Source organism: Phycodurus eques, chromosome 2 (assembly GCF_024500275.1).
Source record: "Phycodurus eques isolate BA_2022a chromosome 2, UOR_Pequ_1.1, whole genome shotgun sequence".
Taxonomy (NCBI): domain Eukaryota; kingdom Metazoa; phylum Chordata; class Actinopteri; order Syngnathiformes; family Syngnathidae; genus Phycodurus; species Phycodurus eques.
In genome coordinates, this window is record NC_084526.1 from 11,122,808 (window position 1) to 11,144,985 (window position 22,178).

The 22,178-nt window shown below is 41.6% G+C and overlaps 1 protein-coding gene across 4 annotated transcripts in view; it reads right to left on the reverse strand.

The window, feature by feature from the left end:
• The window catches only part of itsn2b (intersectin 2b), a 44,463-nt gene that overhangs the window by 1,942 nt on the left and 20,343 nt on the right, over positions 1-22,178 (reverse strand). For 2 of the 4 annotated variants that reach the window (XM_061667076.1, XM_061667104.1), the window contains 33 exons: positions 21,502-21,547; positions 21,185-21,321; positions 19,781-19,844; positions 17,786-17,923; positions 17,592-17,680; positions 17,166-17,428; positions 16,900-17,049; positions 16,664-16,804; positions 16,487-16,574; positions 16,009-16,148; positions 14,740-14,897; positions 13,826-14,652; positions 13,613-13,734; positions 13,174-13,422; positions 12,579-12,775; positions 12,185-12,240; positions 11,724-11,890; positions 11,622-11,646; positions 11,390-11,511; positions 11,087-11,183; positions 10,488-10,685; positions 7,626-7,747; positions 7,456-7,562; positions 7,184-7,367; positions 4,229-4,327; positions 4,074-4,157; positions 3,854-3,937; positions 3,658-3,720; positions 2,489-2,638; positions 1,952-2,070; positions 1,585-1,667; positions 1,418-1,501; positions 1,078-1,251 (listed from right to left, as the gene is read on the reverse strand). In XM_061667076.1, coding sequence (XP_061523060.1) covers positions 1,078-1,251; positions 1,418-1,501; positions 1,585-1,667; positions 1,952-2,070; positions 2,489-2,638; positions 3,658-3,720; positions 3,854-3,937; positions 4,074-4,157; positions 4,229-4,327; positions 7,184-7,367; positions 7,456-7,562; positions 7,626-7,747; positions 10,488-10,685; positions 11,087-11,183; positions 11,390-11,511; positions 11,622-11,646; positions 11,724-11,890; positions 12,185-12,240; positions 12,579-12,775; positions 13,174-13,422; positions 13,613-13,734; positions 13,826-14,652; positions 14,740-14,897; positions 16,009-16,148; positions 16,487-16,574; positions 16,664-16,804; positions 16,900-17,049; positions 17,166-17,428; positions 17,592-17,680; positions 17,786-17,923; positions 19,781-19,844; positions 21,185-21,321; positions 21,502-21,547 — 4,827 coding nt within the window. The remainder of the gene's footprint in view (positions 1-1,077; positions 1,252-1,417; positions 1,502-1,584; positions 1,668-1,951; positions 2,071-2,488; positions 2,639-3,657; positions 3,721-3,853; positions 3,938-4,073; positions 4,158-4,228; positions 4,328-7,183; positions 7,368-7,455; positions 7,563-7,625; positions 7,748-10,487; positions 10,686-11,086; positions 11,184-11,389; positions 11,512-11,621; positions 11,647-11,723; positions 11,891-12,184; positions 12,241-12,578; positions 12,776-13,173; positions 13,423-13,612; positions 13,735-13,825; positions 14,653-14,739; positions 14,898-16,008; positions 16,149-16,486; positions 16,575-16,663; positions 16,805-16,899; positions 17,050-17,165; positions 17,429-17,591; positions 17,681-17,785; positions 17,924-19,780; positions 19,845-21,184; positions 21,322-21,501; positions 21,548-22,178) is intronic. The other 2 variants (XM_061667085.1, XM_061667094.1) reach the window with 2 other exon arrangements.

Genomic DNA, 22,178 nt, shown 5'->3' on the forward strand with positions numbered 1-22,178 from the left:
TTGAGAACAATAAATCAATCTATTATCATCTGCAGGCTTCTTCATTTATTTATATTTATGAATTTGAAAAGTTTTCTAATGTCTTGGCATTCAAGCGATTATATATATATATATTTTTTTTTTCCCAGCTTTCGAGAATATCCGCTCACATGCCTTTTATGGACCTTTTATTCACCATGTGCTTAGATGTAATGTAATATTTAACTTGTTACTATATCACGTACGTTTTGTCTATGCATTTGCTTCTATTTTGCTTTGCTTCACTCTGTCTGCAGCCAGGTCAGCATTGCAAATACCTTACCTGGATAATGTTCAATAAAAAAAATAAAAAAATACATGACTAGTAAAGATAAGCGGTATAGAAAATAGATGGACTTCATGGACAGCTCTTGGTCAGTTTTTAAATACAGCAGTATTTGGTATCTGTGAATGTGTTTGCATTAAAATTAAAAAACAGACTGTACATGTAAGGTTGGATTTAGATCTCCGCTCCTTAGCGGAACCAATTCAGCCAGCGGCGGATCTTACCGGCAACGCTAGGCTCAATCGGTGATTCGAAGTTATGCTTTTCAATGTATTTTAATCCTCTTATTTCGAGCCTTGCGTAACGCCGCATAATGGCGGTTGTGTGAATGAAAAAGTAAACGCCTGCAGAGGTCTGTCAATCAATCAGCGTTCGTCAGCACAGCCCACCAGATCCTGCTAGCCCTCGGAAGACCCTACCCGCCAAGAGGAACGAAATAATACAGAGGGAACCTTCCGTACCCAGATAGTTTTTTTTCAGTGGGGACACAGAGGGAAGTCGTGACGTTTTCCACATGCGAAGGAATGACAGTAAGTAAGAATACTGTAAAAACCCATTTAAAAAATTATCGCTAGTAGGGTTTTCAGGAAATGACAAGTAGATAAGTTAGACCATAGATCTAATCTAATATAAATCAAATATTTTAAAATAAACAATTTAAATGATCACAATAATAGTACTTTGAATAACCCCCTACTCAAAAATTAACGGATGTCATCAGGGTAGGTTTTGTGAAGCACCAAGAGGTGGGAGGATGAAGAGGGGGAACTGACCATCGGGAGCAAACAGGTCCCTCTCACAGATGGTGATGCTGAGGACATCTTGGTAGACATCCTTGATTTGGAACTGACAGTTGAAGTTCCACTTGGGGTACACCGTATCATTGAGTGTTCGAGATGTGAAAATTTGAGCTCCCACGGTCACCTCGCAGTACGGATTAATTTTACCTGGAGCAGGAGAGGACAATGAAGGATGACAAGGATGAAAGCAGAAGGTAGCACAATTCATTCAAAAGCCCCAAAATATATGATCACAATATAAAAATGGACAGAGGAAGAAACATTCATGTAGTGCTCAAAAGCCAACCTATCGAGCGAATGTGTTCATGCTCACCGTTGGATCTGACTGCTTTCAACTCTGATGCCTCCAAGATTGTGACAAGGAGTCGGCCGATTCCAGTTCCTTTGACGGATCGAACTAAAAGGAAAAGCACAGATCCATTAATCTACAAAGACCTTCACATTAGCTGTCATACAGATGTGTGTGTGAGAGATACATACAGTGGTAGGCCTTGTCCCGCTTTTTCTTTTCCATCTCGAGATATTCTTCAGACGCAGCCTTGATCTTCTGAACCCATGCTGTCCTAAAAACACAACGGATCCAAGTGATCATTTCGGCTGCCTTACACATACACTACTTACAAAAAGTTAGGGCAATTGAGCTTTTAGGTGAAATTTCGAGATGAACCTAAAATGCAGTATAACCGTAAAACTGAACTTAATTTGAACTTCTCTCGACTTTTGAATGCAAATGTCCAACTGTTGAATGTTTCAGTACTTTTTGCCCAACTTGCTACACTCTAACAAGGAGCTGAATGGCAAATTTCACAACAGGCATACGTGTGTGTGTGTTTGTCTGTATAGTTACCGTTCATTGATGTTTTCCGTCCTCAGTATGTAAACTGTGTCAATGTGTGAGATGTGGAAGACTGGATCGTCACTGGAAGGATCCGGCAGCTTCACCAGAACTTCATTGAGCAGAACGGGCTGCAGGAAAAGTAAAAAGACGGTCCACAGACATCAATGCAAAAAAGCACAAATTCAGTGCACCGCCTGCTATTCACTGGGGATACGGACTGGGCGAAGACTGCAAATAGCGAAAATCTGCAAAAAAGTGAGGCCCATTATAATTGCATTGGATTTCACTTTTTTTTTTTTTTTAACCCCAGAAAAGTCTTGAATAAGCAGGAATACACGGCCAATCAAGCTTCTACCCCAAGAAAATATATTCGTAATATATAATTTTTTAAAGAACTTAAACGAATTGGAATATTTAAAAAAACTAAGTAAATAAATCTGTGACTAGGTGAATCTGCGGGTGCCGAACTGCGAGTATGGGGGAGGAGGGTCCACCGTATTATAAAAACAATGTGAAGTTAACCGACGGGACGATTTTGTGTCTTACCAGCTTGTAAATTTTGAGCTGCGCATTGTTCTTGGTGCTGAACAGTTTATCAATGCCAGATGAGGTGAACTGCTTCCCCGAGTGAGTCAAGAGCAGGAAGTCATTGAAGAGGAAGGCCCAAAGTTCCTTGTTGCTCTTTGCTTTGAAAATCTTGCAAACATAATAAACACAACTGCTAATTAACATTCACACCGAAAAAGGAAGAGAAACAAAAAGGTGCCAACATGTTAAATGAGGGCAGCACAGGGAATAGTGGTTAGCCCTTTTGTCTCCCAGTCTCAAGGTTCTCGGTTTGAATCGCGAATGTCTGAGTTTGCATGTTCTCTTTGTGCTTGTGTGGGTTTTTCCAGGTACTCCAGCTTCCTCCCGCATATAAAAAACATGCATGTTAGGACTTTGGAATTAAAAAGAATTGTCCACAGGTGGGCGGCACGGTGGAGATGACTGGTTAGAGCGTCAGCCTCACAGTTCTGAGGACTCGGGTTCAATCCCCGGCCCCGCCTGTGTGGAGTTTGCATGTTCTCCCCGTGCCTGCGTGGGTTTTCTCCGGGTACTTCGGTTTCCTCCCACATCCCAAAAACATGCATTAATTGGAGACTCTAAATTGCCCGTAGGTGTGAATGTGAGTGCGAATGGTTGTTTGTTTGTATGTGCCCTGCGATTGGCTGGCAACCAGTTCAGGGTGTACCCCGCCTCCTGCCCGATGATAGCTGGGATAGGCTCCAGCACGCCCGCGACCCTAGTGAGGAGAAACGGCTCAGAAAATGGATGGATGGATGGATGTCCACAGGTGTGAATGTGACTGATTTCTTTTTGTCCGATTGACTAGCCACCAGTCTACCTCTCCCACAAAGTCAGCCGAGATAGGCTACAGCTCAGTCACAACCATAATGAGGACACGTTATAGAGAATGGATGGATTAACTAAATTCAATTCTTCCTGGCCCAGAATTCATTGCTCTATTAAGTTCTCTGAAAATTAACATGCAATTGAGGGGAGAAATATGTAATGTATATCATTTGGTAAATACTCCTTAAACCATTTATAGAGAATTGAAATCAACTATTTAAAGATTCAACCACACACACACACACACACACACACACGCACACACACACACAACAAACAAATACTAAAAAAATTGCAAAACTTTGCAAAAAGTTAGTCACCTTGCCACTGTGGAGTAATTTTCTCGGGCCCAAACAGTTGGTAATAGAGTTAAAAACTATATTCTGTGTAAAGAGAAGAGGGGTGAAAAAAAAAAAACATTACGAATTTTTCCTCTTAGGTGTTGTGGATCAACGGCAGCTATTTACATATGAATCCAAAACCATGCTTAATTTGTTCGAAGTTTAGGCTTTATACCTCAGCTGCGCCATCACACTGGACATGGTTCTGAATCCACTCCAGCCTGTCTGAGTTCTCCTTATCTCTCACTCCTTCATTGACCTGGTTGGCACAAGAAAGCCATGTAAATATCAAAAAGCAAGGAGGAAAACGTCTCATGGTTACTGAAATTGATTTGTGGTGTAATTACGTACAGTATGTCAATATTAAATGATAAGGCATTGAATGCATTACACACCTGTTGACAGAGCTCCTCCGCCCTCTCTAGAGCTTCTTTCAGAGGACCTCTATCAGCGTGGCCCTCTGCAGTGCCTTCCAGAATCTAGTGAAAGACGACACAAATAATGAGAACGTGCTTTTGTCTTTACTTGACAATACTGCGGACATGCATACACTTTTGATGTGCAGCGGGTAGCGTGTTATCCTCTGCATAGGTTTGAGCAGGAAGCTTGAAAGCGGCATCCCTTTACATCTGTAGTCTGTGCCGATTTTCTGATGAGAGCAAAGATAGAAATGCCACAACATAACAATTTGAGCACTCAATGTATGAAAACGTCCACCAAAGCTAGAAAATGTTTTCACCTTTGAGGTCAATGACTAAGTGGCAAAACCACATACAGATACATCAGAATTAATCACAACATTGTAAGAAAGTTAACTTTAGTAATTCCAATTCAAAAAGTGAAACTCATATTGTACAGGTTCATCAAACGAATAGCAAAACTTTTTTCAGAAGGTGGTCTAATGTTTTTGTTTTTTCGGGGGGGGGGGGAATTTTGATTTATTTCTCAAGCAATATTCAAATGTATTGAGCTTATGAATTGTGAGTTTTGTTAGTTGTAAGCTATAATAATCAAAATTAATAAGAAAAATAATTTTTAACACTTCTCTGCTTCTGAGGTGACTATATAATATACCATCCATCCATTTTCTGAGCCGCTTCTCCTCACTAGGGTCACAGGCGTGCTGGAGCCTATCCCAGCTAACTTCGGGCAGGAGGCGGGTTACACCCAGAACTGGTTGCCAGCCAATCGCAAGGCACATACAACCAAACAACTATTCACACTCACATTCACACCTACGGGCAATTTAGAGTTTTCAATTAACATGCATGTTTTGGGATGTAGGAGGAAACCGGAGTGCCCGGAGAAAACCCACTCAGGCACGGGGAGAAAAACTCCACACAGGCGGGGCCGGGGATTGAACCCCGGTCCTCAGAACTGTGGGGAAGACGCTCTAACCAGTCGTCCACCGTGCCGCCTATATAATATACAAGTTTCCCTTTTTAGATTAAACTACTAAAATAAAATAAGTTTTTCACAATATTGTACTTGATGTAAAAAACTGTAGGCCGGTCCCAAGCCCGGATAAATGCAGAGGGTTGCGTCAGGAAGGGCATCCGGCTTAAAACCTTGCCAAACAAATATGAGCGTTCATATGGAAGCATCTCGGAGAGGTGCCTGTGGAGTTTTTGACCAGCTTGTTCAATAGAATTCTAGTGCGTGAGAAGATGCCTGAGGAATGGAGGAAAAGTGTACTGGTGCCCATTTTTAAGAACTAAGGTGATGTGCAGAGCTGTGGCAACTATAGAGGAATAAAGTTGATGAGCCACACAATGAAGTTATGGGAAAGAGTAGTGGAGGCTAGACTCAGGACAGAAGTGAGTATTTGCGAGCAACAGTATGGTTTCATGCCGAGATAGAGTACCACAGATGCATTATTTGCCTTGAGGATGTTGAAGGAGCTACATTGTGTCTTTGTAGATCTAGAGAAAGCCTATGACAGAGTACCCAGAGAGGAACTGTGGTACTGCATGCGGAAGTCGGGAGTGGCAGAGAAAGCAGGGAGCAGCTGGAGGAACAGTTAGAAAGATGGAAGCATGCACTGGAAAGAAGAGAAATGAAGATTAGCCGAAGTAAAACAGAATATATGTGCATGAATGAGAGGGGTGGTGGGGGAAGAGTGAGGCTACAGGGAGAAGAGATAGCAAGGGTGGAGGACTTTAAATACTTGGGGTCAACCGTCCAGAGCAATGGTGAGTGTGGTCAGGAAGTGAAGAAACGGGTCCAAGCAGGTTGGAACGGGTGGAGGAAGGTGTCAGGTGTGTTATGTGACAGAAGAGTTTCTGCTAGGATGAAGGGCAAAATTTATAAAACAGTGGTGAGGCCAGCCATGATGTACGGATTAGAGACAACGGCACTGAAGAGACAACAGGAAGCAGAGCTGGAGGTGGCGGAAATGAAGATGTTGAGGTTCGCTCTTGGAGTGACCAGGTTGGATAAAATTAGAAATGAGCTCATCAGAGGGACAGCCAAGGTTCGATGTTTTGGAGACAAAGTTAGAGAGAGCAGACTTCAATGGTTTGGACACATGTAGAGGAGAAATAGTGAGTATATTGGTAGAAGGATGATGAGGATGGAGCTGCCAGGCAAGAGAGCTCGAGGAAGACCAAAGAGAAGGTTGATGGATGTCGTGAGGGAAGACATGATGGCAGTTGGTGTTCGAGAGGAGGATGCAGGAGATAGGCTTACATGGAAAAGGATGACGTGCTGTGGCAACCCCTAATGGGACAAGCCGAAAGGGAAAGAAGAAGAAGTACTTGGGCGGCACAGTGGGTGACTGGTTAGCAAATCAGCCTCACGGTTCTGAGTTCAAATCCTGGCCTCGCCTGTGTGGAGTTTGCATGTTCTCCCTGTGCCTTTGTGGGTTTTCTCCGGGTATTCTGGTTTCCTCCCACATCCCAAAAACATGCGCGGTAGGTTGATTGAAGACTCTAAATTCCCCGTAGGTGTGAATGAGTGTGCGAATGGTTGTCTGTTTATGTGTGCCCTGCAACTGGCTGGAGACCAGTTCAGTGTGTACCCCGCCTCTCGTCCGAACAAAGCTGGGATAGGTTCCAGCACACCCACAACCCTTGTGAGGATACAGAAAATGGATGGATATACTTAGATATGCACCTGTATGTAATAGCGATATGCGATATGCACCTGTATGTAATAGCGATTGGACAAAAGTATTGGATTTTTTTATTTTTTTATTTTTAAACACTGCTGCCAAATGTGCAATCTGTCAATTATTTACATTAGTAATCTCGGACAAGTTGGAGGCAACTCTTTTGCACAATGGACTAAGATCACAATAACCTCAAAATCTGGCCAGTGTAGGAATCATTTTGAGCTTAACTAGCACTATGTACTCTTCCATACATCTCGACTTTGAAAAGTGTTATATAATTTATCATTAATATCAACTGTGTGTAAATATACATTTCGGATGTTTACAAAAAAACGCAGTGACGTATAGACATCTTTTAAGTGACGTGTAGGCCTCAAGTGGCCCATTTCCTACCTTGAGGAACACCTTGAAGTCGGGCTCGTTGTCGGTGCGAGTCTGCAGCAGTGCGGCTCCTTTAATCTGACACGAACAGAAGTGGATGTACGGCTGCATGTGGGACAGCTCGGCGGCCATAATGTCTCCCACCATCTGCACTGGCATGTTCTCCCCACCACTCTTCTTTCGAGCTGACAACGCCCTGAAAAAAATACATGTAATCCAAATTGTAAGGATTGAAGCACATTGAAAATGTTTCTAGAACCACCTCTAGTGGATGTCGCACTGACCTGAAGAGTTTAGCATTGCAGTCAATCAGTTCTCTCCAGTTGGCAAAGATCATGTTCATCTCTGCATCATTCAGTCGTCCAGATTCCGACATGGGCTTATGGAAAACCTAAAAGGAGTACCACAGATACATGCCATGCAGACGTACAATTAACGATTTGTTTTGTCGCACCTCGAGCACTGTCTGCAGGTCTTCCAAGTATCGCTCCTCAGTCTGTAGCAGTTCATGAATGTAGCCTTGCCTCTTCTTCTCCAGCGGGCTCAGTGAGTCCAAGCTGGTCAGATCTGCACACCCTAAAGCACACAAAAACACACACAAGACGGGGTATTTTGGATGCAAAAACAATTAAACAAAATGCTAATCCACTAAAACTGAGCACTTCGACTTGAACCACAGCAGCAATTCGACAATGCATATACACTGCCTCCTCATGGACATTTAGGCAAAAAGGTATCCTAGTTAAGCTTCAAGTTTTCACATCTCTGTTGGGAATAATGGGAAAACAGCGTGTATACTTACTGGATGCATGATTTAACATTCGTGAGCCGCCCAAACTCACTGTTCTTCTTTCTCCTTCCCTAACCACACACTTACTGTCTTCTTCATACCAGAGGTTTAAAAACTTAAATCTGTTCTCTAAAGTCATCACCTGATGTATGTATCACGTAAATGTATTTTTAAAAAAGTGCTTATATATATAAAAATAATAATAATAATAAGTTTTTCCCTTGTTCCCCGTCTTCGTATAAATCCCAGTCAGTCTATTCAACACTGCCATTTATGTCTCTCTCACCTTCCGGCTATTATCTTCTTGTTGCCAGTGGCAGATTATAAATGTTTATGTGCGCAAAATAAATGTTTGTACCAAAACAGTGAGAGGGATTCTTTCTTTAGGTCATGGTGGCATGTTCATGTAAAAATGTAGAGAAAATAAAAACGTTCAGAGAAGTTTAGATGGGCAACAATAATTTTACTTTAACTTTGATATTGACAAAAATCCTCTGTGAGAAATTGAGGGCTTCAGAACAGGGAAAATATATAGAAAACATGTTACATTGACAAGAACCATCGACTGGGTAAATGTTATTAATTTAGTCGATTTAGTTGAGGGTTACTGCGAAAGAAGGTTCTTTAGCTAAAATGTATTCCATCTTAATCCTTTTGCTAATACACACAAACACACACATACACAGACACAAATATATGCACGCATGCACCCACACGCATGCATTTACACACCCGAAGTATATATAGGAATAATAACACTAACACTTAAGTGTGAAATTCAACAAATCTTTAATGTTTTAAGGCAGAACCCAAAGAAAATATACATCAGTGCGTTTTACCGTTTTCTTTAAGCTTTAAATCTGAGGAGAGCTTGCGGTACATTGAGCCAGATCATTAAAAAAATAAAAACTAAGCAAAAAAAGTCCCCTTTCTTGCATTAGCAGAGCATTGCGGCGCACTAGACACAGGTTTTCCCTCAAGCTTGCATGCTGTTAATAAAAATCAATAATGTAGTCTTGTAGGCAAATGTTATGCTTCCACTTTCACTGAGGATAATCTGAAGGCACTAACACATTTGATGCAAAGGTGGTAAAAGTTTTGATAACATATCTGGAGACATATCTGTGAGATAAAGCTTGGACTCCCCAATAGGGAGAAGAAAAGAGCAGAGCATGAAGGAAGAAGTTGGGGGGGGATACATGAGGGACAAAAGAGCAAAACAGAGAGACCCACTATCCGTCTCTCTCTCTGCATATTCGTAAGAAAAAAGGCACAAAGGCTTATTGCATCAGAGTCATAAAAAGTATCTCAGAGCTAATAGAGGCCTCCAAAACATTACTTAAGTGAGAGTAGTCAGTAGATTGGGTGGGACGGTCCAGACCCAAACACTACTTCATCGGGTAGTGTGCAATAATAGTGGGTCTCTCTCTGAAGTCAGGAAAAGGAGAGGAGTGCAGCCCGTTCTATCACCCTAGAAAGAGACAAGAGGGTGAATGGGTGGGAGGGCAACAAGTGGGGAAGAGGAAAGAGGAGAAGGTGAGATAGTCAGGCAAGAAGCAACAGAGGAAGAGATGGGACGAAAACAATAGATTAAAAGCTAGCAAGCAGATCAGGTTTTGACGTTTAACATTTCCTACATGCGCTGATGTGGTGAAAAAAAACAACCTTAACTCATGTGTTGCTGGGTGGCATAGTTGAAGGGAAGGAGTGGCCATATAGCATCATGAAGATTCTGGCTCCCCCCAGACCTGTCGAAGTATCCTTGAGGAAGATAATGAACCCCAAGTTGATCCTGACGCTGTGTCATCAATGTGAGTTTCCCCACGGTTGGACTGTAAGGGATTATTTTAATGTTTTTTTTTTAAACCTGTGGTATAGTGGAACCTCTAAAGTCCCACCCAACTAGGGTTTTATAATCCAGAATTGGGGCCTACGTGTGTGTCCTGGATGCTCAGTAAAAGTGATGCATAACATTGATAGAAGAAAGGAACACAGCTAGAATTAGTCTTAATTTGAAACAGCTATCCACATTCGTCCCTCATTATTAATGTTACGTTCGAGTGTAAACAATTAATGCTCTTAACTTACTACAATATCAATTTATGATGTCAATAGTTGGAGCCTGGAATGGATTACTCCAAGTAACAATTAATTTCCACGAGGCAAATGTTGAACAAATCGAAGGTTGCACAGTTTCCTGAAACAGATTGCGTTAGATTTCAGAGGTTCCACTGTTAAGTCTAAAATATCCTGGTTGTTATTATATTTACTTGGCTCTATTTTTAATAATTGGGATCTAGTAATGTATAATTATCTTTTACAACTATATTGGTTTGTGTGCTGTGCAAAAGAGCATAAACCAAGAAGAAGATTGCATGCAAAGTGCATCAGTGATAAAACAGCTCCCACAAGACACTTGAGAAACACGCTTTCATGGAGGGAAAGGTTCCCCGTTATGTACTACTACTACTACAACTACTATGATCCCAAATCAAGGGTACAGTCATGTGAAAGTGCATTACTTACACTGGTGACTGGGGTCACCGTCTCCTGTGGTCATCTTAACGTAATTGATGGGGAACAAGCCAGTGACCCCATTGACCTCACCCTTCCACCAGTCGGGGTCATTCTTGTTGAGGACGTTGATTAGCTGGTTCGCTGAAAAGCTCAGCTCGTCCTTGTTAGCGGCTGTGTAGTCGTATATAGCGATCACCTGGCACACTCCTAGACAAGAGACAATGTCAATGAACCCAACATTATTACCTTCACCAATGTGTTGTGAATTTATTGGGTGCACGCGACATCATTATGGATACATATTAACCAGGAATTTATATGCTTATATTTGTGCTATATGCTATTTTTTCCTATGGGATCTTGTTACAGAAAACAAAAATACGTCGGCATGAAGGTATGCGCAGTTACTGTTTTTCATTTAATTGTTTCATATCTAAGGTCATTAAGTGTTTTTCATACAAATATTTATTATAATTGTGACTTTACGACTGTGTCGAAGAGGTTAGTGAGTGACTACAGCATGTTCCGACATGCACACTAATTTTGGTTACATTGCCACTGTACGTGTAAAACTGCATTATTTAGCTGTGAGAGTTTGTCCGTTTTACCTGACTGGACTGCTGGTGTAGATTTGCCACTATTAGACCCCAATATCTGGACATATGAGGATGGAAACCAGCCCTTCTGACGCTTTTTACCACGGGCCTGTTGTCAAAACACATTAAAAAATAAATAAATAAATAAATAAATAATAAACTGTCAAAACCTCAAGCTGACAAGAAACAGACCTTCACATAGTGCCAGCTTCAAATAAAAAACGCTGAGGATACTTTTAGAATCATTTGGTGACATCTACTGTTCATATGTAGATTACTATGGTCAATTGGTGGGAAGAGTTACGCTCTACTGACCTGCAGCTCACCAAGCCACCAACCAGAGACGTTTCTGCAGAGGATGACGACGAGTTGGCCATTCTCCAAGTTCAGCTGCCCGGGTACAGAGGAGAAATGGGCTCTGGTCACCTTGCCAATCTCTGTAATAATACATGAGCAAACTTTAGGGTAAAAAAAACCCAAAGGAAACAGGATGTGTAATGTTATGACATGGAGAGCGTAAAATCAGAGTACGATTTAAGATAAGGACCTGGCTTCTTCGCAGATGTGCCCATCTGGGAAACACAAATAAAATGTTTTTAAAAAACAATTTATGTGTCAGGAACTAGAGTGGTGCTAAAAACATACTTACATCTGCCTCCTTAGGTTTGACATAGGTGCCGGGAAAGGCACCTGAGCAGTCACCAATGATGCCGTTCCACCACTCTCTATCTTTCTTGGTTACCAAGATTACATCTCCCTCTCTGAAAGCCAGATCTGAAGGCTCTGACGACTCATAGGTGTATAACGCCGTATACTCTAGAGCAAAAGTGATGGAAAGCTTAGATTAGATTTACAATTGTTTTAATTCCTCCTCAATGGTACTCTTTCTACAGCATTGGTTTTTAATTTCTTGTTTTTTTTCCCCTATTAGTAATTAAAGTATGTGTGTGTGTGTGTTAATATTGCTGCTAGGACAATATAATTTGTTTTTAAAATAAAGCTGAGTTTTGATTGTCACTGTTATGCTGTGGCTGTAGTACATCAAATAAAAGCTACATCCTCACTGAATCAAGCCCATATATATTTAAGAGTTAGGGCAGACGATTTCACCTTCAAATTGTTGGTTGTCGCTTGTCTCTACAGCATTGGATGCGGAGCTCTTCATGCTGTAAACAAACACAGAAATAGACTAAAAATACCCTCAGAAGTCCTATACCAACTCATTAACAGTGCTTAACAAGGTTTGCAGCTCAGTGAATGGCTGAAACTTATACAGAGTAGGGTCAATTTTATGTCCTAGATTTCCTGAAATAAACTTTGTTATTGCTTGAATTTATCGATTGTGTACAGAGCTATGAGGGTTATGTGTGAGTAATGGGTCTATGTCAGCCCAAACAGTGATTTAATTGTATGACTTGTTTGCTACTGAGGCTTTCAGAAAAATCACTTTACTATTTTAGAAAGCAGGACTACTGTTCCTTTTGTTCTGTGTTTGAATACGTACTCTGAACTGTCCTCTTCACCCAGAAGTGTGACGTAGGACATGGGGAACCAGCCTTGTTCTCCATTCAGGTCTCCCAACCACCAGTTCTCCTGCTGTTCCAGCACCTGAATTACATCGTCCTTATTGAAGTTCAGATGGTTGTCTGTTTTTGCAGTCCAGGAGCACAGGGCCTGGGCAAGCAGGTTCCCTACCACCTGCTGATAAAAGACAAATGAAGTTTCTAGGGTAAGTTTAGACACTGAAATGAAAAGCTATGTCTTCAAAGTGGTTAAGTTCAGTTTTGCTTGACATGCTGTGCTTTGAAATGGTAAGCATTTCAGTTCCTCCTGGCAACAGATGTCAGCTATGTTGATAATGTGATAATAGAGCAGTACAATGAATTCAACAAAGATGATTATGTAAGACAGTAAACCAAGGACAATCCAGCTGTTTTGTTTTTTTCTCACGGCATGTGTCTGTTTATTACAACACATGCTTTGTTATGATACCTTGTTGCCATTACAGTCCTGTTACAACTTTCAACATAAGACACCCAAAAATGTATACCATACCAACTTGATGGAAATTGGCCCAAAATTACCCAAAAAAGTCTCACCTGGCCTGGTGTGTCAGAGTGGGCGGGATTTGGAGAGTGTGTTGGGGTGAAGGCAGATTTAGTCCCTGCTACCTTTGCCGCATCAAGGGCATTGGAGAGTTGCGACTGGATGGGCAATTTTGGAGGAGGTGCAGGAGCCGTTGAATCCAACGGACCCACTCTCTCCACGTAGCTCTCCGGGAACCAACCCATCTGACCCTGCCTGCTCCCATACAACCAACCCTCCTCTGGCTCCACTGTCAAATCCACCTGACAGAGGACAGAAAGTTTGGAAGTGAAAAGGAGGGGGTTTAATTCAATTTCAAAAAGACTAAATAATAAAATAAAATGTGTACAGTATATACAGTTTTTATCCTATAGAGTAAGCCTTTTTGGAAAGATCATCATTGCTTTAGTTGGTTTTAGCGGGCAGCCCTTGTGAAGAATACGGCAATCATACCTCGATGATTTCACCTGCGTTAAAGGTGAGCTCTTCGTGGTTTCGTGCAGTGAACGGATAAAGTGACCTGAAGGGCGTGAGAGAGACAGACTTCCTGGGTTGCGTGGCCCTGGGTTGCCGGCCTGCACATTAGGAATTTGAATTAAACTAAGCTCCTTTTCATTATCATACAACACCAAATTATATCATATTGATGGCATAGTGTTTTCTTACCTTTCCTCTCTTCCAGTCCTCTAAGCAGAGAGTTCAGTTTATCTTGAATGTCAATCTTGCCTCCTCCACTTGACTGATGCTCCTTTCTCTTCTTCTCTTCTTCTTCCACCTTTCTCTTTCGATCCTCCTCTGCTCTTTTTCTTTCCTCCTCACGTCTCCATTTATCCTCATCCCCTTGCTGCTGAAGCTTCCGCCTCTCTTCCTCCCTCTTTCTCCTCTCCTCTTCCTGCTTCTCTTTCCTCTTTCTCTCCTCCTCCTCCAACCTCCTCCTGTCCTCAGAGTCTCGGAGGGCTGCCTGGGCTGCCCTCTGTCTCCGCCGCTCCTCTTCCACCCGCTCCATCTCGAGTCTGCGCTCTTCTTCGAGCCTCCTCCTCTCCCCTGCCTCCTGCTCCCGCTTCCTTTGACACTCTTCCTCCAGCCTCCTCCTCTCTTCCTCCCGCTTCAGTCGCTCCTCCTCTTCTTTCCTCCTCCTTTCCTCCATCCTTTTATCCTCCTCTAGCTTCCTCCTCTCAGCCTCCAACTGCCTCCTCTCCTCCTCCAGCTTTTTCCTCTCTTCCTCCTGCCTCCTTCTCTCCGCTTGCCTCTTTCGTTCCTCCTCCTCCCTTTTCCTCCTCTCCTCTTCCTCTCTGCGGTTCCGTTCTGCCTCTTCCTTTGCCCTGAGCTCTCGTTCAGCCTCCAACTTCGCTGCCTGGATAAGAGCCTGCCTTTCTTTCTCTTCCTCCTCCCTTTGTTTGGCCTCTTGTGCCTCCTGAAGCCTCCTCTGGCGCTCCTCCTCATCCCTCCTCAATTTCTCCTTCCACTGACGTTCCTTTTCTAGCTTGACAAGCCTGTGAAACAGATGAAAACACTAATGTGAGAATCGCACAACTGCTTTGATGGCAATTCCATTTGACTTGTGTAACAGTGTCAAAGACCTTTGCGCTTCCACCTCCTGCCTCCTCCTCTCTTCTTCCCGTTTCCTCATCTCCTCATGCTCCTGCTTCCTCCGAATCAGCTCTTGCCTTTTGTCCTCTTTGACGCTTCGCAGGTTCTCAAGTGCTGCCTGCTGTTTTTGCTGGCTCTCCCTCAATTCCTTACGTACATGAAAAAAGAAGGTGACTCGACTAACAATTGAGTTAGGGCCTAAGCAAAGCGTACACAAACACAAGTGTTAGAAGAGGGGAGGAAGTCAAAGCTAAAAAAAAAATAAAATAAAATAAAAAAAAAAATAAAAAAAAAAGGAAGGGATCGCCAACAATACCAGCCAATAAAAGATATTCAAAGTTTTGAACGACAAGGAGAATGAAAACCTTCAGCAGGTAGAAGAGGTTACGGAGGCAGGCCAGCAGTGAGACTACCGCCCGAACCAAAGCATCGCTAGCATCCACATGCTGCAAAGTCACGAGGAGGTGTGACAGGAGGAGCAGAAGAAATGTGTGAAGATGGCAAAAGATAAAAACAGAAGGTTAAAAAAGAGGAAGTTGGTCACAAAAACGTGTGTGAACATCATAAGCAAAATCTCTACATGACATAACCGTTCCCCCAAACGGACGCCTCCCTTTTTACACCAGTAGAAAAACAGATTAAATTCCCTCAGTTGTTGTTGTTTCATTTCTTCATCCATCCATCCATCCATTTTCTGAGCTGCTTCTCTTGACTAGGGTCGCGGGCGTGCTGGAGCCTATCCCAGCTATCATCGGGCAGGAGGCGGGGTACACCCTGAACTGGTTGCCAGCCAATTGCAGGGCACATACGAACAAACAACCATTCGCACTCACATTCACACCTACGGGCAATTTAGAGTCTTCAATTCATGCATGTTTTTGGGATGTGGGAGGAAACCGGAGTACCCGGAGAAAACCCACGCAGCCACGGGGAGAACATGCAAACTCCACTCAGGCGGGGCCGGGGATTGAACCCCGCTCCTCAGAACTGTGAGGCAGACACTCTAACCAGTCGGCCACCGTGCCGCCCTAATTTATTCATAAGTAATTTTTAACGTTAATTAACTGTTGGGAGGAAAAAAAAAAAAATTCCTCTAAAAACACAGTTGTACAAATAAGGGTCTCCTCCCTAATAGTCGTGCCCACAACTCTTCCCATCATCTAACTCATGTGTAGTTCAGTAAATAAATGCCCCCAGCCTCATAGAGTGGCTGTGATTGAGAGTGTTAACTGATACCATGTCAAATTGCTGTATTCTACCTGGATGCTTTTGTTATACCGGTCCAGCTCTTCCAGTTTGGCAGCAGTTTCTTTCGCAAGGCCCTCCAGCTGATCTTTCAGTTTGGTACATGTCCCCCGCTTCTGCGTAACACTGAGCTTCAGGTTGGAGACTGTGGACACTGAAAATATACGATGAGACCATACAATGAGTTGGTATTTTATTTAAGAAGTGACTTGTGTAGCTTTTTCTTTTTTTTTTTTAAACTAACACGGCAACACCTAAATAGTATAGAATCAGCTTAGAATATTGGCATGAGGTAAATTACATAGGTAAACAAACATTTTAATTAACTTAATTTTTTACTATTTTGACTTCATGCCATTGGAGTCAAAGCTGTGTTCACTTTTGTTGTGCATTTGACATTGATTGTGTCAGTTTGCTAATAAAATAATACTGCAAAAATAGTTTCATTGTATAACTATGCGGTGTGCAAAGGAGTGCTCCACCAACACTAACCAGACAGGTTAGTCACAGCCATGCTTTGGAGAGTCTCCGTCAGCCTCTTCTGTTCTGGAGTCAATTGGGACAACCTCCTCTGGAACTCCTGACAAAGAATGAATGCAAAGAAGAGTTTTGATGCACTCACTGAAGAAAATGGTAATTGCAAACAGTTTGAAATAAATAGACACTAACCTCAATCTGTTTCTGAAGGTTTTTGATGTCCTGCTGGCGTGCATCTTTCCTCTGATTAATCAGGTCCAGCTCAGTCTTGGGAAGCTGCTTCTTGTTTTGGATGTCACGCAAACGGTCAGAAATCTGACGCTGTTTGTTACCCTTCAGTGTTAAGACACAGAGAATGAGCTGACACCTCCACCAAGGTTGGCAATACTTTTGCAATTGACCCTCTGTAGTAGCTCTTGACCACTAACCACAGCCTCCAACTCCATCTCCAGACCCCTCTTCTTAGCTTTGAGCTGTATGAGGTCATCCTGCTCCCGCTGCCTCTTTATTTGGAGTTCTCCTCTTTTCCTCTTTTCCCATTCCTCCTTCCTTTGTCTCTCAAGTTCACGCTGTGCAGCCTGTGGTTAAGCCACACATTATAGAGCACTAACAGTTAGCATGCATGTGCAAAACATTTGCTACAAACCACTCTTGATATGTAAAGGGATTATTTAGAGAGCTGAAACAGTCTTACCTCTTTTCTCTCGATTTCTCTCTTACGCTCTTCTTCTCGTTGCCTCTCCAACTCTCTTTGGCGCTCTAGCCGCCTCTCTTCCTCTTTGCGCCTCCTCTCCTCCACTTCGCGAGCTTCCTTCTCCCTCCGCTCTTGCTCCTCCCGTGCTTTTTGAGCTTGCCTCTCCTGCTCCTTCTTTTCCGCTTCTAGCAGTGCCAGTCGTCTCCTCTCAAGCTCTGCATTACCGCGCTCCATGTTGGCTTTGTATTTGTCTTCAAATGATACTAAAAGTGAAGTGACAGATACACAACTTTAATACAACTGTTATTAGTGTCCTGTAAGCACTTAACTCAAATAATTTCAAATTGCGAAATTTACGAGATTTAAGAATGACGGCAGTTCCATTAAAATTCTAAAGACAAAATGTAAGAAAAAAATAGAACTAACTGTTGCTTCTTGCTTTCTGCGGGGGCTCAATATCAAAATTATCATTGAGAGCTGCATAGTGAGACGCACTGGATCCATTCACAGTACCCCTGGGAGTAAAGATGATATATTTCAGATACCAACTAACCTCAAATTTTGATGTAGTCGTGTGCTCATTCGTTTGTCTTATTTTATGAGCACAGGGCGGCACTTACCCATGTGTGGGTGGCACGAGGTCAGTTGGCAGGGTTCGCGGCAGCGGTTGTCCACTCTTGGCCGCATCCACCAGATGCATGGCCAGGATGAACTCCTCGGCCGAGAGCTTGCCATCCTTGTCCACATCAGCCAAATTCCTGTAGAAGGGTTAAATTATAAATAATAGGTTTTGGAGTGGCCTAGTCAAAGTCTGGACTTGAATCCGATTGAAATGGTGTGGTATGACGTTAAAAATGTCCTTCATTAGCAAAAATTATTTATTGTTGCCGAATTAAAACTATTCTGCAAGGAAGAACGGACCAAAGGATCTCCACAGAGATGTGAAAGACTCCTTGCCAGTTATAGAAAACGCTTGATTTCAGTTGTTGCTGATGAGGGTGGCCCAACCAGTTATTGGGTTTAGGAGGCAAGTACTTTTTCCATACAGGGCCATGTAGCTTTGAATATTTTTTTTCCCTGTTAATAAATGAAATCACTGCATTTTATGTTTACTTGGGGTTATTTTTATCTGATATTTACATTTGTTTGATGATCTTAAACATTAAATTGGCAAAACTAACCAAAAAATACGAATTTGAGAAGGGCAAAAAATACTTTTTCACGGCACTGAATAGGGTACACATACACACAAATACAGTACATGCGTAAAGTACACACACGTACAATAAACACATATACCACCAGTCAAATGTTTGGACACAGTTTGTCATACAATAGAACAAGTGTGTCCAAACCTTTGACGGGTAGTGTATACATTTTCATTTTACTACTTAATTTTCAGTCTACATGTATTCTTTCACTTCACTTACTTATTATATAAACGCCATCAACGCAATAATACTATAACTGAAAAGTAAAAGTAGTTTAATAAATTTCTGAAAGAAAGGTCATTAATTATTTTCAAATTACAATAACTAGAAATATATAATGCATTATATTGGGAACCAACTTGGCCAACACTGGGAATTATTGACAGGAATTAAGCTGACCGCTAAATAACCGCACTGTTTCCTCTCGGTTGTTTTACTGTTGCTAGCTAACACTGGTTACTAGACTTAAGACGACCATAAAATCTGTTCCACATAAACTAAAAACGCTGAAACACACAACTAGGGCCGGTATGATAAAAGCACCCCATGTGAGTGGAAACAACTTGATTAGCAGTAGGGCTGCACAATATTGGGGGGGAAAAATGACATTGCGATTTTCTTTATCCCTGTGTTATATATTGCGATGTTACATGTGAAAACCAGCAGACATTTCTTGTTCCCTCTCTAGAAAAACTATGGTCAGTAGAGCACAAAAGTACAGAGTCATTTGTATGACATCTAACTGCATTTAAATGGACTATAGTATTGAGCAATATTTCAGCCAGATGAAGTTAAAATAATTTCATGACCAGTTATACTGTCGAGTCATTAGCACATTTCTAACACTATTCATTTGTTATTAATCAATCTGTTATTTTACATCAGTTTTGACATATGAATTAGTATTTCTATATTTGAGTGCCTTAGTTTAAGCAAAACACATTTACCTCTGAAGTTTGGCGCTTAAATAAGGCTGTGGCTCTACCCCCGTCTCCCCAAGTGTAATCTGTTGCAACATGCATTCGTTCGTCACATTCTGAAGAGAGATACTGTGGCAGGCATGTAATTGTTTTCTGTGTCCTCATTAATAGATATCATACAAAAACACAAGTATATAACAATCTGGGCTTGTCTGTGTGTGTTGTTTGATGGGTCATAATTTACCAGAACATCTGTGCTAATTTTATTAGCATGTCCAACCAGGTCCCTCTGCTGGTCACTTATTATTATTATTACAGTTGACTCATTGCATATCAATACTACTGCGCACTCATACATTGCGATGTAGATGCTCAAACGATATACAGTATTACACAGCCCTAATTAGTAGGCTTCTTGCATTGACATACATTAAAAGAGTAATCTCAGGAAAGTATGCATATAAGCACAGTCGTATGATCTCACCAGATGGAGGCCAGCTGAGTCTGACTGAGCATCGTGTTGGCCATGGCACCTCTTACCTGCTGACCTATGGACAAATGGAAGGTGTTTTATATATTGTCACCTTTCTAAAACAATAGTGATGGAAAAATGTAAATAAGTTATCATGTGTTGTGCTTTTCTGCTTGCTTCTACTTAGAGAAATGTTTTATCACTGCGTGAAAGTTTTCTCCCACAGGATGAGTCATTTGCTTGCAGGTGCAAGGACAAATTTGAGCTGGAGTCTTCCTGTGTCTTGATAAGAAGTATATAATTCTTCTACTGTCTCAACCACAACAAAGAGTGTTATGTGCTGATCAACAAGCATGTATGCCCCCACCTTTTTGACGTTGTAACTCATATGTAACAAGGGAACTGCTCTAAAGTAATAAAAAGAGAGAATCCGGCAGAGTGAACTCAGAAAATGGTTGGAGACTGTAACGAAGTACACTCTTGGCCGTTTTCTCCTTGCAAGTCTGAAAACTGAACTACCTCTGTGTCTGTCTTGATTTTTTTTACAAGTGTTTTAGGTGTCTTGAACCTGACAAATAGCCAGTCATTTTTCAGTTTATTTAGAAAACACACAAAGTGAACAAAATACTGAATATATGTATTCATAATTTCATGATGGGTAGAATCTGTTCCGTTGAAGATGTAGGCAATTTAATCAGAGGAGGGCAGCATCGTGAGATGATGATTTAGGCAAAAATTTAATCTTTTTTTTTGTCAAACAAGGACTTATGCCATTATTTTAGTCAGGTGACGCTATGGGAGAAGTAGGCAACAGATGTGTGGGTGTGGAAGGTGTGTATGAGGTATGACTACTTGCAATTTTCTACACTTGTATTGCACACAGTGAAAAAGCAAAGTAAAACAAGACGCATGGTCATAGATTGCATCCTCCAATACTCTATGTACATATAGTCAAAGGTTCTGATGCGAGACAGAAAGCTGGCCATGATGAGCTCTCAAGTACTGTATTGTTACAACAAAATATTAAGATTATCTAGATAAAACTGTAAAGTGTTCGCAAGAAAATCTGGTAGGCGGCGGACTACAATGAGGTCAATTAATCCCCATGAAGACATGAATTTGTTTTATTGGATATGCATTAAAACACAGTAATAATCTGCAAGTCAGGCTTATGTGGGTGTGTATTCATTGTCTCACTACATTTCATAAAAACAGGTCCAACAAGCCTGCCATTCACAAGCACATCCACACTTGCCAAGTTGGCCAAGGCTTGACGCAATTGAAATTACAAAAAAGGAAAAAAGAGGGAGGGAATTTTTATGAAATCATCCGTTGTTCATGAACATCCACGCCTGCGTGCTATGAATAGTTGGGTTTTGTATGACCTAAATGCACTGTGCAAACATACACACGTACCCGTGAGGTATCCAGTCATGTGCTTGTCCAAAATGTTGAACTGCTGCCTGTATTTGAGTCTGGAGGCATGTGGAACCGCCCAATTCCCAAGGCCTGCTGCCATTTGGGAAGTCATTGAGGACGGTGGAAAAGTGGCACTGCAGCACACAAACAAGACAAAAATACAAGCTAAACTCACCAATATACTGAGGCATAGTCACTGCAGTCTTCAGATGGATAAATAACCAATGAGGTATGGTATGTAAGGTAAGAGGCTTATAATGTGAAGGGATGACGCTTTGTGCTTTGAAATGTCAGTTTCTTTGTGTGTGCGCTACCTGGATGCAGGTGGAGAACCATAGGAGGATGTAGATGGCGGAAGACCTGAAAACACATCACCACACATTTCATTCATTGATAGATGCATCGGCAAGAAGATGGATATACACTATATGGACAACAGTATTAGGACACCTGGCCATTAAGATAACCGATAACCTTTAGTAGTCCCACAATGGGGAAATTTGCAGTACACATTTGTCCGTAAGCAGATTCAGGGGGAAGGGGGATAGTCTTTTGTTCATATAGTGTATTTTATGACAAAAACAAATCATAGTGATCAAATATTTTATGTTGTATTGTATTTTATTTATTTTTTAGAATTTCATTGAACATATACAAACAAAACAGCACAATATTGGTGACTATAAAATAACTAAAAAACATTTTTTTTTTAAATGCAAATAGAAGGCAGCAGTAATGGCCTTTGATACCAATGTACATGTCAAATAGGAGTAGGAAGAAATTTTAAAAAACTTATCAGTCCTACCCCAAAACCTTGGTAAAGATTTGACTTTGAATTTGCTTATTTTAGTGAAAAAATACAATCCATCAGCTTAAATGTTATCACAAATCAGCAAAATGATACTACATCTGAAGCCACCCAGGAAAAACTCTATTACCATGTCAGAATTTGATACAGTTGACCAGAAAACTGTAGAGAAAACGGTTCAAC